This window comes from Mixophyes fleayi, chromosome 3 (assembly GCF_038048845.1).
Source record: "Mixophyes fleayi isolate aMixFle1 chromosome 3, aMixFle1.hap1, whole genome shotgun sequence".
NCBI classification, from domain to species: domain Eukaryota; kingdom Metazoa; phylum Chordata; class Amphibia; order Anura; family Limnodynastidae; genus Mixophyes; species Mixophyes fleayi.
Window position 1 is genome coordinate 180,422,245 of NC_134404.1, and position 17,500 is coordinate 180,439,744.

General features: G+C 38.4%; 1 protein-coding gene across 1 annotated transcript in view; it reads right to left on the minus strand.

The window, feature by feature from the left end:
• The window catches only part of ASCC3 (activating signal cointegrator 1 complex subunit 3), a 605,262-nt gene that overhangs the window by 542,914 nt on the left and 44,848 nt on the right, over positions 1-17,500 (minus strand). The window contains exon 5 of the mRNA XM_075202837.1: positions 1,390-1,510. Coding sequence (XP_075058938.1) covers positions 1,390-1,510 — 121 coding nt within the window. The remainder of the gene's footprint in view (positions 1-1,389; positions 1,511-17,500) is intronic.

The window sequence follows — 17,500 nt, forward strand, 5'->3', positions numbered from 1 at the left end:
CTGCTTGGTAATGATTTTGAAAGGGTGCCTTGAAAAAATTATGAAGACTTTAAGGGTGCTGCGAACTGCAAAAGTTTGGGAACCACTGGTGTAAGGAAATGCCTTGTTTGGGGTTTGCAACTTTTCTTGGGGTTTTCTTTAGAGGAAATGTGTATTCTGCAACCCATGCTAATCTCATGTTAATTAGACATTTTGAGTGTCCAATACCCCTTAAGGGAAAGGAAGGGGTTAATTAGATTTGCTGTCAGATGTCCACTGTGTCCAAAATAAGATATCGGAAATCACAGCAAGGTTTTAGGATATCACAGAGAAGCTTAAATATTGTTAGCTTTGCATTGCATGTAAATCCATGTTTGGGTAAACAAATTGCATCCTGATTCTAAAAATAGTCTGTGAGGCTGTGTCTAAAACTGTATAAAAAGAGAGCCCAGGTAAACTGAAATGTATCATTCTAATGGTTCGTCTGACCTAACCACTAATACCTTTATTCAGTGGAACTGTCCTTGTCAGGACACTTGAGCGAAATAAACATCACTCTCTGCTTCAAGATCAAGCTTGACAACTTCTTCCATATTGCTGTAATCCTGTGACCTACAGATTAGACCCTAAATCTAATCCGTCCTCTGGCTGTTTCTGAGGTTTGGACTAGTTCTCCAGTACCACCGCTCTGTCGCTACCCAGCAACTCTGGCCAGTGTGATAGGCCAGGGGGAATCCATCCACAGCACCCTGATCCATAGTAAGCGGTCAGGGGTACCAGCCCAAGTGTACCAGCACAGGACTACACTAGCAGCAATAGTTAACCAGAAGGAACGTTGTTCTGGATGCCATAAAGGAGTCCAGTGGTGGCAGCAGGCTCCTCCTACTGCATCAGGAGGAGCGTATTTGGAATAACGAAAGGGGACAGTGGCAATGTAAGTCCAGCCAGTTCCCAGCAACAACAGACGGGTGCTATAGGCGGTCCATCCTGTCACAGGTGCTAAAAATTACCAGTCGCTTCACAAGTCTCTATGCACAACTTTTCAATGTTTAAGGCTCCATTATGTTTTCCAGAGAGCATCATCAGTGGCAGGTGAAACGGCTGTTGGCAAAGTTATATAGTACCAATAATAAACCCCCTGCTGTTGGATTAAGTGGTTTTAAAATGTCAATTACGTTTTAGATGCACCAATAATGATCTAGCTCTGAAACACTGGTCTCTAAGACCTGTAACGACCAATGCAGAAATGTAAATAAACTTGTTTTATTAGAAACAACCTATCCATCAGTTTAAACTGCACCCCAGAACCTCCTATGTGCCATATTGTGACTTTAAGTATAGATGTGTACCTTTCTAACAGTATTTCTAATATGGAGACATATGATGAATAAATGGTTTAGTATGCCCTACCTTGTACAGAGCTCAGGTTGTCATCAGTTTTCCAAATAGGGTAGTTTGCCACAATTGATTGCCTCTGTTGCAGAAGCACTTCTATGACTGCTAATCCATCGGGCCCAAGGAGTTCAAATAACTGTAATAAAGTGAAAAAACATGAAATTATGTTAAGTAAGCACAGAGATAATACTTATTAAAAATGAAATAACATTAAGATTTTCTACTTTTATATTAAAAAACATGGAGAGTTGTGAATATAGGAAATACAGTATCACCTGTAATAAACAATACAGATTAACAATATTAACAAATTCCCAGCAGGGTATACTCAAGCAAGGGGTTTGGTGAATTCTGATGATCAGACCAAAATTACATGCTAAATGTGTTTTATTTTATATATTTTAGTGCATATATTGCCTTAACCAGTGGTCGAAGTGGAAATTTAGATGTAGCGGTATGGAAAATAATGTAATGTGAACGTAAGTGAATGAAGATTGACAGTTTTACAATGAAGGCAGTAGGAGAAGTGCCAGTATATATATATATATATATATATATATATATATATATATATATATATATACACACACACGTTAGAGATGTATAAAATATACATCTATAACGTGTGTGTGTATATATATATATATATATATATATATATTTTTACAATCAGAGCAGCCGGGCAGCACACTGTCACTGCCAAACGGACCTGCACATACTGTGCAGCCGTCGGCAGCAAACCCCTGCTAGCGATTGCCCCGATCGCACCCCCCTGGATCCGCCACTGTACACATGTGTGTTCATGAGGTAAAATTACCTCACGAAAATAAGTTTGACCCCTCAACTCGTCAATAATGTCAGTATACCAAATTTCAGCCCTTTTTGAGGGTTTTTTTCCCCCACACACACTAAGAATTTAGTAGGTCAGTTAACCCGTGCATGATACTCATGCATTCTAGTCAAATCAAGCTACTTAAGCTGTTAAAAACTCCCCACTGTCACCCCCGGCAACCACCAACCATTCCCCACTGTCACCCCAGGCAACCACCAACCACTCCCAACTGTCACTTCTCCTTCAAGAAATATATATATATTTTTTTAAAATCTTTATAAACACTTTTAACAATTAACAAATTAAATTAACAAATTAAAAACATCTTAGTATACCAAATTTCAGCCCTTTCTGAATTTTTTTTCCCCCCACACACTAAGAATTTAGTAGGTCAGTGTATAACTCCGCCCAGCAGGTGGCGCTGCAACTTGGTTTTTTTTTTTTCACACACACACACAGACAGACGCCACTAAGCATTGATATATTAGATATATATATATATATATATATATATATATATATATATATCTATCATGTGTGTGTGTATGTATGTGTGCATGTATGTGTGTGTATGTGTGTGTATATATATAGATAGATAGATAGATAGATAGATAGATATAGAGATATATATATATATATATATATATATATATATATATATATATATATATATATATATGTGTGTGTGTGTGTGTGTGTGTGTGTGTGTATGTGTTTTATCAATCAGATGCTGAGTCTGGCTGTCACTGTTAAAATGGTAGATTACTATGGCCATCTGCTTTGTCTAGCCCACCTTGTTTGGATGCAAAATAAAATTTAGTACAGTACATTGCTGGAATCATGCATTAAATGTTCAACTCCTTTATCAACTGACTGTACATAAAATTAAGACAAAAACAGAAAACCATGTGTACAAATTAACCTTTGCAATGCTATTTGAAATTGTCAAAACATGGAAGCAAGTGATGTTGACAAGCAATGTATATTTATGAAAATGTCCTCCATTCTGTATATATTGGAGTTAAACAGGTAAATTACTTGTCAACACCATTCAGAGACCATCACTGCAGTCCATTATAAAACAAATATGGTCAATTATGGGGAGAACAGAAAGTACCTAGAGTTCTACACAGTCAATCAGATGTGTTATTTGCTGTTTTCATAGATACATTGACTCTAAAAGCTTTCCAATTATGAATCTCATATTAGATGGACAATTGAGATAGATGCATGCTGTTCAGTGTGGTTACTGCTCCCTAAAAGGGCGATCAGTAACTAAAAATATTTACTGAATAAAGACCTGCGCAAATAGACTTGATAAAAAGGAGCAAATCCTAAAAACAGGATAAACCAACTATAGAACAGACTACAAATAAATAACCTTGTGTGAGGTCTAAAAGGTAATATTTTTATCACAAAAAAAGATGTTTTTTCATTTGTTTGCAAAATGAACAACAAAAAATGAGGTTACTAAATGGGTAAAAAATCCCACATGTTTCTGAACAGGGAACATTAAGTTCCATCTCCTCGCCAACAAGTGCTTGCAAATATAAAAGCTGTGCAGTAAGTATTTATTTTGTAAAAATCGCTAAACTGAACTTTACTTTTAAAAAGATGAAACATGAATACTGTGTCATACAAACAATGCAGGGCTGCATTTGTTTCAAAACCAGATTGCATAACCCTACTGCATGAGCCCACATATGAATATTAAGATTAAGAAAGACACCACAGTAATCCCACACCTGACTGACAAGTGTGATATTTTACATTACTACACACCTAGAATCTAATTTCTGCTAGTTTGTGACACATTATACTAAAGACAAATATCAGGCACACAGCTATTCTGAGTTAGTGGATGATCTCATGAAGCACTTAGAACGAAAGCCTTTCACAATATCCTCATTGTACAGTGCTACATTATATGTTGGCGCTTTATAAATAAATTCTCATTTGACTGAACATTTATAAATCAAGCGAACATTTATAAATCAAGTGAAAACAAAAACTTACTTGAAATAAGTAGGGTATGTGTACCCAATGAAAGGAACAAAAAATGTAATATTGATTTATTATATGGATTTTTTTCAATAAATATTCAATACAACACACAGAATGGTCAGATTATTCTGCACATAGCTCATTTATCAGTGAATTTAGGAAGGTGTAGATCCAGAATACAAATGAGCATCACACAGTGAGGGTTATTTACCAACATTGTTCAAAGGGGCAAATCTGCAGGTAGTAAACTTTCAAACATTTCTTTAGTTTTCTAACTTGTACTACAGAAATAAAGATGGATTGCTTGCTATGGTATTAGGCTTGATTTACACCGTTGAGCAATGTTACTAAGAAACCCTCAATTGACACACAAATTATATGCTTTTAGAACTCTAATCAGACAAATCATACTGGACAGCTGTATGTGAGGATCCGCCGCAATGCCAGCTATGGGCGACAGGTGGACACGCACCATCAACACTAACAATTGTAGTACATACTTGCCAACTCTGTATACAGCCTTCATAAAGCCCTCACTCCTACTAAGCTTTGTACACTTGTGTTTCAAAGAGTCTTGTTCTTTTTGCCTGTGCATTGACTTAAGCTTTGCCCCTCGCAATTCTATTTTCTCCAACCCATCGAATTTAGCTTCTATTCTTCAGAATGTCGAAGACAGCTTTTGCCTCTTAGCACTAAGCAACTTGGCTAAATGTGGTGTGTTTCGGATACTAGCCAAGTGGTTCTCGTCTGGGAGGAAACCACACCACGAGACTTTGAATAATGGGGTTACAGTAATCTATTTCATCAGAGTTTGCTCGCAGAAAGAAGCTGGAGTCTGTGCAGGTTACGTAGGAAGAAGGTGCCCAGGAGAAAATAGAAAACCAAACTACATTCAATGTGAATAAAGCTAGAGCAAGTCAAATAATGAGCGCAAACATGCGATTGATTATTATGGTGCTTAACACATTTGCCCCTGTCTTGTACTTTAGCAACAAGCCAAAAATAAATGGAACTTTTTTCTACTGAAAAATAGTGCTGTTTCTTTGACTGCAAAAGGCACATTTTAATTATATTTCATGTCAAAGTACAGTTTTCAGTTTACATCTTTCAATAATGACGAGACCATTTATACTGTTCTGTATGTAGTAGGTATTTATAGAGAATCTAATAATAACTATAAAATAGTATTATAACCACAAGCCAACAATTATTACAAAAACAAATTACACAGAGTACTTGCTGGAATATAATGGGAGCTAAACAGAGCCCCATATTTCTAAGGAGCTTTAGGAAAAATTAGAAGGGGTCTCGTCAGACAGCTATTCGGACCGTCTATCTCCTCTATATACCTTCTGTGGAATGCTTGAACAGTTTTTCTACAATCTTCAAGAAAAAATTGCATGATACTTTTGTCCAAGAGTATTGTGCATTCCTTATTTTATGTGCGATAACGAGTATATGTATACTGCAACAAGATACGTATGCATGCTTGGGGAAGGAGATAACAAATTCAATTGATTCCTTAATAGTTTTAGCCAAGATAAATTTATTTCTAATGGCCTTTTGACATTCACCAAATGGTGTGATCAGTCTGAGTCCACCCTTTTACCTTTTGGATAAAAAGTGGACAACTGTAACTGTAAATCTAACAAGCTGACAAAAAAAGATTAAATGTTGCAAATAAAAAGAAAAAGTCAGGCCTACTACAAGCAAACAAATAGCACAATAGCTTTCCACCTTCAGAGAGCCATTCACAGATAAAACTTTGCTAAATCCATGCATGCCATTTATCATTTGTCAGAACAAAGAACCCTAATGTGAAAGAACTATCCTCTGAATAATAAACTGATCACTAAAATTAAAAAATAAAACAAAAGGAATAGTAATGAAAAAAAAATATTTATTACAAGATGTATAATCTATCAATGTCTGTTAATGACATGGAAATCAGTGCTTCTACATTTTCATAATACAGAATAGTTAAGTGCTATAAATTTTTCTCAATATAGAATTGTTGTGAACATTGAGAGCTTGCAGTTATTTCTAAGGGATTATTCATAACTGCAGTGTAAATAGGTTGTATCAAATGACTCCATTGATAAGTTAAAGTGTAAAATTTAAAGACAGAGAGTCTGATGTAATTGTGATTGATGGCTTTGCACATCCCAGTGTGAGAAGATAAGCATGCCACCTTTAGCAGCTTCCAGGATCTCTCACTGTTAGCTTTAGACACTTGAATAGACTTTGTGGGGCCGATCACAGCTGGAGATCCTGGTAGGCAGCATGTGAAAGCCTATACAGGTATATAGAAATATGACCTTCAAAGGGAAAATGTTGTCATAGTTCATATTTTGGGAAATATGGGTTACTGGTACTGCATACTGAGGAGCAGAACACACACCAGGGTTGTGAATGACAAGTACGGGGGTATCCGTGAACAGCTAAAATCACATATCTTTGGAAAAGCTATGTCACATTGTCATAATTCCGTCATGTTTGGTATTTAAATGTGCTGAAGATTATGACCGGTTTATTGAACGGGGGAATTATTTCTCGGGGATAGATCTGTGAAGAATTACCCACAGGACAAGACTTTCAGAATATTTCTGAGCAAAGTATAGTGACACCCAAGGGACATCCCTGCCCCCTATTAGCATTAAACACTGCCCCTGTGAAGACCATCCCATGTTTTGTTGCTTAAAAGCCTGTGTTCTGAAAGAAAAAACTGTCAGACTTTTTTGGGAAATCAAGTTACATAGATAAGCTGTCCATCTTCCTAGACAATTCCCCATGGCACAGATTATGCAACTCACGTAAGTGCTATTCTGAATGTAATCCTTTTTATTTTAAACTGTTTTGCTTGTTATGTCAAATCTATTAATTGTTATTCATTATTTTTTTTTATCTGTATGCCCTGTGTTTTTGTATATTAAATCTATAATTTAATAAGTTGCACCCTTGATACTCTAAGGAATCCATTAGCCTGTTTAGAAGAGTCAAATTGCTCGACCAAGTTAACCCTTGGAATGCCAGTGAGTGATTTGTTGATACATTTGATTAACAAGCTGTGTGTGCTTGCATTTACATTTGTGTAACAGTCTGGAGGTGTGAAGAGTTAATCCTGTGTGTGCTGGTGTGGGTTTTGCTAGTTGGTGGATAACTAGAAGCCTGTGTGCCAGTGTGGGACAGTATATTGGGGTCCTGTTGCCCGTACTCAATAGGTGGTGGCAGAACCTGAAGTGTCTGGGGGTGTGAGTACTGTGTTTGGGGGCGATTCCGTAGGTCTATAACCTGCGTGATAGGTAGAGAGAGACTGCGGGCTGAAATCATGTGTGACCTCATACAGCGAACACCCCAAAACCATGGCAGCTGGGAGCGTGTTCGTGACAAGATTTTTTTTTAACAGCATTATAATATAAATTAGTTTGATGGACTACGCTTATTAAAAAGCATTCAGAAAATTAACTAATTTTTAATTGTGAAAATACATAAATGCAGAAATTGTATTTTATTTGCTATTCTCAGCATATTTGCAATGAGAATTTGCCTTAGAGGTTATGTGTCCATTATATGAGTACTGTATAGTATCCCTAAAACAAACCCATGGATTAGTCAGATACAGTAAATCTAAACCAATCCAGCACCCACTTTTATACCCGCTGCAATTCATAAATCAACTTCCAAATTCAGATCTGTTAACATAATTTCTGACCTCTACAGTCATGAGATGTAGATCACCTGTGCCCATATAAAAACTGGAACAAAATAGTTCTTATATAATGTGACTGGCTTGACTTATAGCTTTACTCTATGTCTCTAGTTACCCAGATCTAGACCTTTATGTTAACACTGCTAACTCCTAACACCGGACATCTGAGAAATATCCTTCTACTAGGAGTTACTGTTACTGTGCAATCCACAGTGAAAAATGCACACTTAATTTTGTACTGTAAGCATCCACACTCTGGGCGCGATTCAATTGGCCTGTGCACTATTACCGTTACTACGGTAGTAGTGCACAGTATTACCGTTAGTACGGTAATTTTAACACTGATTTTTGATCGCAAAACTGTGAGCCACAAGTAAAACTCTGCGTTAAAATTACCATAGTAACAATAATAGTGTTCAGGATGCACTATTTCTAGAATAATGCAGCCCAATTGAATTCATCCCTCTATATCATGTCTTTAATATTGTTGTATTGACTGTCCAAACTTTACACTAGCATTTTTACCATCCTGCAGTGTACTATTTATCTAGATTATGAATTTTTAAGCAAGAACACAAACTAGAATAAAAGTAGGAATGTAGAAAGTACTGGACATTACACATCCAAACAAGCAGTCAAAATATCCCCCGCAAAAGAGGTCACACTGCAGTGGATTTGTTACCTTAACTAGACTCCATCCCTGATTGCTCCCGCAGAGATTCTCCACTGTACTAAAAATGACAGGTGGAAAATTTGAAAGCAAGTAAGATGCCATCTTTAGATCAAGTTTATGGTACTATCTGTCAATAATGACTAAAATCACCTCTGATAAATTTCGAAATACAGCCCCATCTGTACCTCTAAATTTTCAGTTGCTATACTAACTGCAGTGTGCAAGCCAAACCAAAACCTGCCCATACCTTGCACGCTGTAATACTACTACCAAATCACATGAAGACCAAAAATGCTTGCTAAGTTATTATAATTATTGTTTCATTATAAGGCATCACAAAAATCCACAGCACCATACATTGGGGAAGTAGAGCATATTACAAAGACGTAGAGGGCAAACAGGCAAAGTACAGAACATTCTAGAAGTGTAATACAGTGCAAAAGAAGCAAAAGGTAAGGTACATAACAAAAGTGTCTTTAAAAAAAAATGTATGAGACAAGATAGTGGTGGATTAGGTGGGGCAGACAAAACAGGAGGAAAGAATGTCCCATTTATAACAATTTATAAATTATGCATTAGCCTGTTCCCTCTTATCCCTGTTTTTTGACTGTCATATATAATGGTAATTTAGAGTTAGGAGCAAATCCTGCTGGGCACAAACTTACACCTGGAAACAACAAATAAAAAATGTTGTGCTGCAGGGATGGCAGAATGTAAAATGCATACACTGATTTGCAGTTGTGAAGTGGGTTACTTAGCAAAATGCAGCCAGTATCTGTGTGTAGCATGCAGGCGAATGCAGTATTTGTACTGCATGCTAAAACAAATTCCATTTGCACCCCTTAGAGCGCACATTGGTTTAATCAGCTGCAAAGTTTCATTGGTGCAACCATATTGTGGTAAGCTGAATTGCATGAATGAATAAGCATTGAACTTGTCCCTTCCTAGAAGTCTGATAAATTATAGTAACAATTCCAAAGACGTGCACTCTGCTGTTTTTTGTGTTCTGATCACACATTGTCAACTAGTGATCCTTGTTGTTGTCAGGCCTATTGTTCTGTCCCTGAGCTCTCTTTTGCCTTCTCAGTAAATTTAGCATTCACAAATGACAGAGAAAACAAACGCGCTGGAAAAGAATAGTACATTACACATACCCAGCAGTCGTTAAATACTGGAACATAAGCAAATAGCCTTATTATGGACCTCCTTAGGCTACTAAAAATAACCATATAATCCTTAACTCCTTTGCCTTTTTCTAGTTTTTTTTTTACACAACATAAACTTACATACACAAAGTGGCATTTGATTGTCTAATTTTGTAGTTAGCAGATGTACAAAACAAACAGGTCTTGAAATAGGCAACATTTCAGTTTTATTTCAAGCATTACTAGAAAACATCTACGAATACAGCAAATAACCACCAAGGCAATTGTTAAGAATTTCACTACGTTTTTCATATTTTTTCAATCAAGAGATGATCGTCAAAATTCATGATTGTATTTGGACTTGTCATGAAAAACTATATTTATAGGTTTTAAACAAATATTCTGAAAATGAATTCTTTATAACACTAAAAGAAATTATTATTATTATTATTATTATTATTATTATTATTAAAATAGCATTGCCCACCCTCCCTTCTGTCTCACATCATCAACCTCTTTGTACTGGTCATTTTTATGTATTGTTTGTTATACCCAGTGTCCAGCACTACAGTTTGGCAGAGCCTTACAAATAAACAATTATGATGCAGTTGTATGTCATATGTCATTTTCCTAAACAGACTTTCCGCACTCAAACCCAGTAGTTCCCCCACCCACACTTGAATATGCTTTAAGTAGTGACCACTTGATAAGATTCCTCAAGAGCACATACTCTCTATAGCAGCATTCAATCTCATGACATCTGTTAATTAATTTTGTATCAATCTGTAACAGGCGTTTGCACTGCTTTTTCTGATGTTGATGTGTTTTTCAATAGCCGTGAACTGTTAATTGCATTCATACACATATCCTTTTTTACATTTTATTTATTTATTTTTAATGGAAAGACTAGATTTAAATATATTTGATTGAGTGTTGCTATTGGTGAAATCAAAAATAGTTACATTATACTGGTTATTAATGTATACAATCTAGCTTTCTTTACACTCAAAACACAAAGTTTTGGAGGTTATTCTTTGACTGCTAATAAAACACATAAATAATAAAATTGGAGCGCAACCCATCCTCCCCTCAAAGATGATCTTGTTCTGAAAACAATAAAACAGAAACAATGTCAATATCTGTATTCTGAAACAGGCCTCTAAGGGATTCTAGTTTGAATTTCTTTTAACAGAAGCTTGTATTAATAGTTTATTGAACGAACAGTCCGCACAGCCAGGCTCTGTTTCACTCTTCATTTAAATCTCCCAACACCCCTCACTTTCCCCTGCAAGTTGACTTAGCTCCAAGGATGGGCATTATACATTTGAAAAACAGGAGAGAACAATTCCTCAATCTTTACGGTTCAGCATTGTTAGGCTGCATCTACATTTCACTACAATTAATTTGGTTGCATCACTTTGGGGTCTCTTTTACATAGTGCAAAGTATTATGGGTAGGAATAGACAATGGATAGACAACTACAAATACCTAAATTTGATTACTTTTTTGCTGAAATCCACCATTAAAATGTTCAAACAAAATACTTTTAAAACAGAATATTATGGCGCTATATTAACGGTGTGCAAATCCATATAGAATTGTACAAAGATAAAGACACAACCAAACTTCACAATACAGCTGTGTAGTGAAAATGTAACATTTTCCCTATTTTCTTAACTGAACTGATAATATCAGCAGAAAGGACATATAAATCAACTAGGCAGCTTAGCATACCACCCAATATTTTTAATCCTAAAGAATGTAATATTTATAAAAAAAAAAAACCTCAAAAGGCAAAATCAATCACTACCAGAAAGTGTTAGGAAACAAAACAAGTGGGGGCGTGGTCTGGACGCCATAGCTGTAGGATGTGCACCACACCAGCTCCGACACAGCGTTGCCCCAAAACTCTCTTTTTGAGCGATAAATGCTCAAATTCGGCCACAAAAGTGTGGAATATAAGAAACCCTAACATCATACGGGTCATCTCAGCCCTCTGACCTCTGGACAAGCCAAAACACCGCGACTGAGCTGCGGCCTGACTTCCCGCCAACCCAGCGGGGACGGAGCGTGCACCCCTGGCTGTTTGCCCTGAGACACTCTGGGCTCTCAAATACCCTATATAACATTCCCAAAAAAATAATAAAATAAAAAAAAAAGCTGACCCACCGGAGCGGAGCCTGCAGTGACAGGACAGGACACAATTTCCCAGCTCTACTTGATCAGACCCGACGCTGCCAGCAGAGTCACTGTTTGAACGGCAGCCCATCACTACCAACCGCTGCTAGGGTGTCTGCTCCCGCGACTTGGCCCTGGAGAGCCTGCTCTCGTGACCCTGGATGAAGTCCCTTGCAGAAAGTTACCTGCAGTGAGGTCTGTGTTCAGCGGAACGGCCCGGCGCTGTCTTTCTGTCTCCTCCCTTTGACTCCCTGCATCTGCTGTGCTGAGATCTCCTCCGGGGCAGAAAGTAATAGGTCCTGCATGACTGGATCACCTATGTTCTCCTGAACCCTTCAGTGAACAGTGAGTACTTTATTTTCTTTTCCCAAGTGGCTTACCTCCACCGCTGCTCGGGTCAGCAATCCGATTGAACAGATCAGATCGTTCACATACTCACAGTGTGGGATTCTGCTGCCACCCAGTGGCTACTTAGAGAAATTACATCTGCATATTAAATTTCCTGCTATATTATCAGCACCCATGACTTACTGATATACTGCTGTACAGTAGCGAGAAATTTGATGTAAATTTTCAATGAGCCCGTGAGCCTGAGGGGTCAAGATGATTTAACCGGAATGCTTCAACCATCTCTACATACATGACCAGAGTCCTTTCTCCCTTTTCTACCCCCTCCAATTTTATTTTTCTCCTCCTCTGAGACCTGAGAAGAACAAAATTTACATAAAAAAGAAAAACAGCAGATTCTAAAATCTTGAAAAGTACTTGCATTCATAATGACATCTAAAAACAGGAAGCACGCTGGAGGAAATACAGCTCCTATATTCACATCCGCTTCTAAGAAGGTGTCAACTTCCTCACCGCCATCTGATCAATCTCGCTCTTCGAGTCCCACCTCTCAGCTGGACAAGGCCATAGATCCCACAGTTCAGGCAGCTATAACTAACCTAGCGCATGACATTAAACTTACTTTCCAGCAGGAACTTAAGAAAGCAATTGTTGAATTCAAATCAGAAATTGCAGCTCCCGGCACTAGAACGGACAGTCTTGAATCAAAGACGGATAATATGTGTCGAGCTCAAACGTCCTTTGAGCGAGAACTAGCGCTGCTTCGCTCTGAGGTGGACTCGGTGAAAGAGAAACAAGAAGACCAAGAGAATAGATCTCGGCGAAACAATTTGAGGATCCGTCATGTTCCAGAGTCGGTTGTCTCCTCTTCCATACCTGACTTCCTCAATGGCCTTTTTAAACATTTGCTTCCAGATCTTCTAGACAGCGAAATTCTGCTGGATCGTGCACATCGAGCTCTCAGAGCTAAACCAACTGCTGATCAAAGACCGCGAGACATCATCGTACGTCTTCACTATTACCAAACGAAAGAAAAAATTCTTAACGCAGTTAGGTCCAAAGACACGATCGACTTCCAAGATATGCAACTTCAGATATTTCAAGATCTGGCTCCTTCCACTATAAAAAAACGCAGAGATTTACAGCCAGTGACGCGAATACTCCATCAACACAACTTCAGATATAGATGGGGATTTCCATTCCAGCTACAAGTGTTTGCAGGGAACTCTATCCTATATGCCAAATCCTTACCTCAAGGGCAAGAAATCCTTGCTAAACTCAAGATTCTTCCAGACCCCACCTCATCTACAACACGTAGTAATTCCTCAAGATCTGATTCAGCACCTCCTCCTGACTGGACAACGGTGGAACGACGGCCTGCAAGATCTCCTGCGGCTCCAGACTGACCGAACTTCTGAAGGCCTTTAATAGGATCCATCCTCCTTCATTTTGGACTCAGGTTTTCACACACTGATTACCTAGTATCTTTTCAAGTTACAAGAAACAAAACAAGCTAGAATAATGCCATTCCTTAAAGGAACTATTTAATGAAGAAAGGTTTTAAAAAGACTGTTAGTGTATCTTTTTCAAATGAAAAAAAAAAAATGTCGTATGCACCAAGCATGTGCTTTTTTAAGTTAAACCTATTTGTCTATAAAAGCACTTTAATCCAAAACATTCGCTGATAAGTGACTTAAACATATATGGTAGCTGCCATACTACATTATAAATGGTCTCCTGACACGGCAAGTGAATGAATACCCCTACCAGATAGCTGGTTAAGTCAAAATAACTAAACTAGATAAGTTCCCTTAAATAGACTACAGTGTAGAGAACCATTGATCTACGTTTATTTAGCTAACCCCTAGATCTGATTGCCACAAACTTACCTTGAGATAGTCGTTCTCTGAGCGGAACTCCTCCATTTTCATGAGCAAGTCCTCCTTCTATACTTTGGTGGTGCATAACTTTTACTTGGGGCACATCATTTCTAGGTGCTTCTTGCAGCTTATCTGATCCTGCAATCAGGATCAGATAAGCTGATGCAACCACCTGGCTCCTGGAGCTGCTCTCATTGTCACTGCTATGAATGGGCAGGGTTCATCAGACAGGAAATCAGACAGACAATCAGACAGGTCAAAGCTATCTGTGTGGCTGACATGAACCAATGTGCTACAAACCCAGGTGCTTGGTTTCTAATCTCTGCAACCCTCCTTAGCTGGTACATTCTGCAGTGGCTGCATCTCTCTTCTGCTGCCCTCTTTGTAAACGGGTCCACAGATTCATGCGACAGCCTACAACTCCTCCTGTTACTCAATAAAACTTAGGCGCTGAAAATTTTAGCCGGGATTGGTTTGTCTTTGACCGGCATACTGCACCTTGATAAGCATGATTCTGCTGATGTGGGTGTCAGCACTGATGATTTAGCAGGGGGCACCCTGGGGTGAATACAATGTTGTACCCCACATATAAAAAATACACAAGGACATATTTTGATGTGCACACTGCACACATTATCTCTTGATATATCCACCCATATATAGGTCAACATTTCTGTGTCACTCACACTTTATTCCCAGACTCACACTGTGTCATGGCTGGCTGCACAAAACCCTCTCAATTCTGATGGGGCTACACAGAAGTTAAAGCCTGGGACATCCAGCTGTCTCTAGACTTACAGCATCCTACATGTGGCTTTGAGAGTGCAGGCATCCCAGTTCTCCAGCCCCCTATCCCCCATGGCTCTACTGGTACTGATGTGGTCCTCACTGTGAATCACTGATGCCTGCCAGCTGCTCACCCATTCACCCACAGCAGGCCTTCTGTAAAACCAACATAGAGGAGGCCATCAGTGCAAAGACAGAAGCAAAGTTATGGCACTGGCACGGTGTGGGCACTGTATATTTTGGATAATGGAGGTTGCCTTCTGTATGCGGCTGTATTATTTCACCACTAAAGCAATCTATTTTTATTGCTCTTCAGTGTTTCACTTTATTGCACATGTATCTTCAGCGTGCAGTGGACAAGCATAATGTCACTTCCGTTACACATTTTCATCTCCATAAACGATTTTTACTAGGTGCCAGCAAAAAGAAGTTTCATTTCTATAAGTACTCGTGTCTAAGGGATATTTTTCCCCAGTTCTAATGGTTTGATTATGCCATCCAGACACTACATTTTCATGATGATTTGGTTCATAGTTTTATTTTAGTCAAATCATTATACCAGAGCAACCATTATGACTTCATTGAAACAGACACATGTAAATACAGAAAGTACAGTACAGCTTCTGTGCATGCTTTATTCTATATACAAAAACACACACAATATAAAATAATATTTAGATTACTTCTTATTTATATTACATTTTTATTTTATAATAGTTCTTCATATACAAAATAAAACAGAATTTCTAGACATCTTAGTTTTCTTTTTGCTTTCTTTGTGTAGCACAATAAGACTTGTTATCACCACAATTATTACTGCCAGCAGATGAAATCCTACTGCTATATTATTCTTGTCTTAATTGAGTTTTAAGGAGGGTGGAAAAATTGCAAATCAGAATGATATGCTAACGGAATGTACTTAAATCTTAGTATAGAACCAACAGAGACATCTGATTATTCGAAAAGCCTCTCAGGAAATAGGATTAGGCATCACACATGCTAAACCCACTAAATTGAAGTTTAAAAACATTTTTTTCTCCAAAGGATCTGTAAACAATTTAATAGATTTGCCTCTGACCCACGGACGATTTTCTATACATAACATATTTCTTCAAACATGCAGTGTTCCAACCAATAAATATTTCTGCTTCAATAATCAGATTGTGAAAACATTATAAACATAGCACATTAAGGTTAGCATTGCTACCTCACAACTCTGGGGTTATAAGTTTATTTTCCCAACCACGGGCGGTGTGGAGTATGTATGTTCTCCCTATGTTTGCGTGGGTTTTCACTGGGAGCCTCTGTTTACTCCCACACTCCAAAAATATGCTGCTAGGTTAATTGGTAGCTGACTAAATCCATACTTGCCAACTCTCCCTGAATGTCTCCCTCACTCCCTGAAGAGTCTGGCATTCTCCCTGATTCCGAGTCAGTACAAGACGTGGTTGGCTTTGCCATCTGTGGCATGATGACACAGTTCAGAAATTGTGTCCTATGTCCGTGTATTGATGCCAATGGAGGTGGACATTTTCATGGAGATTTAATCAAAGACTGACAAGACAACATGACTTCAGTAATCATCATCATCATCATCATTTATTTATATAACGCCACTAATTCCGCAGCGCTGTACAGAGAACTCATTCAAATTAGTCCCTGCCCCCATTGGAGCTTACAGTCTAAATTCCCTAACACACACATAGACAGACTAGGGTAAATTTTTGATAGCAGCCAATTAGCCTACTAGTATATTTTTGGAGTGTGGGAGAAACCGGAGCACCCGGCGGAAACCCACGCAAACACAGGGAGAACATACAAACTCCACACAGATAAGGCCATGGTCGAGAATTTAACTCATGACCCCAGTGTTGTGAGGTAGAAGTGCTAACCACTTAGCCAGTAATGGAGACAGAAATGTAAAAGATATTTCAGTCTCTAGAAAATCATTAGCTGCTTTTCTTTAACGCATAGTTGCCTACTCTCCTGGGAATGTACGGCATACTCCCGCATTTCTGGGAGACCTCCCGGTATTCACCCCCACAATAGATGAGTGACGGGGGCGGGTCTTAATAACACAAGTATTGCGTCATCTTACCCCTCGCCCCTGCAGTAATTGACCAAAATTTTGACAATCATTTAGGGGTGGGCCAAAATAATGCGATTTGTAAAGCCCTGCCTCTGCCTGCCCACCTCCCCCAGGATCTCCCTGAAGCCAACGAGCAAAAGTTTTCAAGTGTGACTAAAACTGGCCCTAGTGTGTGTGTGTGTGTGTGTGTGTGTGTGTGTGTGTGTTATAAAATTTAGACCATAAGCTCCAATGGAACAGGAACTGATGTGAAAGATAAATATTCTCTCTACCAATCTGGTGGCGCTACCTAAATTAGCGACAATAAATAAAAAAATAATCTTCCTTATTCACAAACTGTTAGGGAAATTGCAGCATAGAGCCAATGAATTTTACAATGCACAGTGTAAGCTCATGCAGAGCTCCACATTGCTAAAGCCCAAGCAGCAATAGGGTATTTACGGGCATCTATATTGAAGCAAGTTATACCCCGTTCACACTGC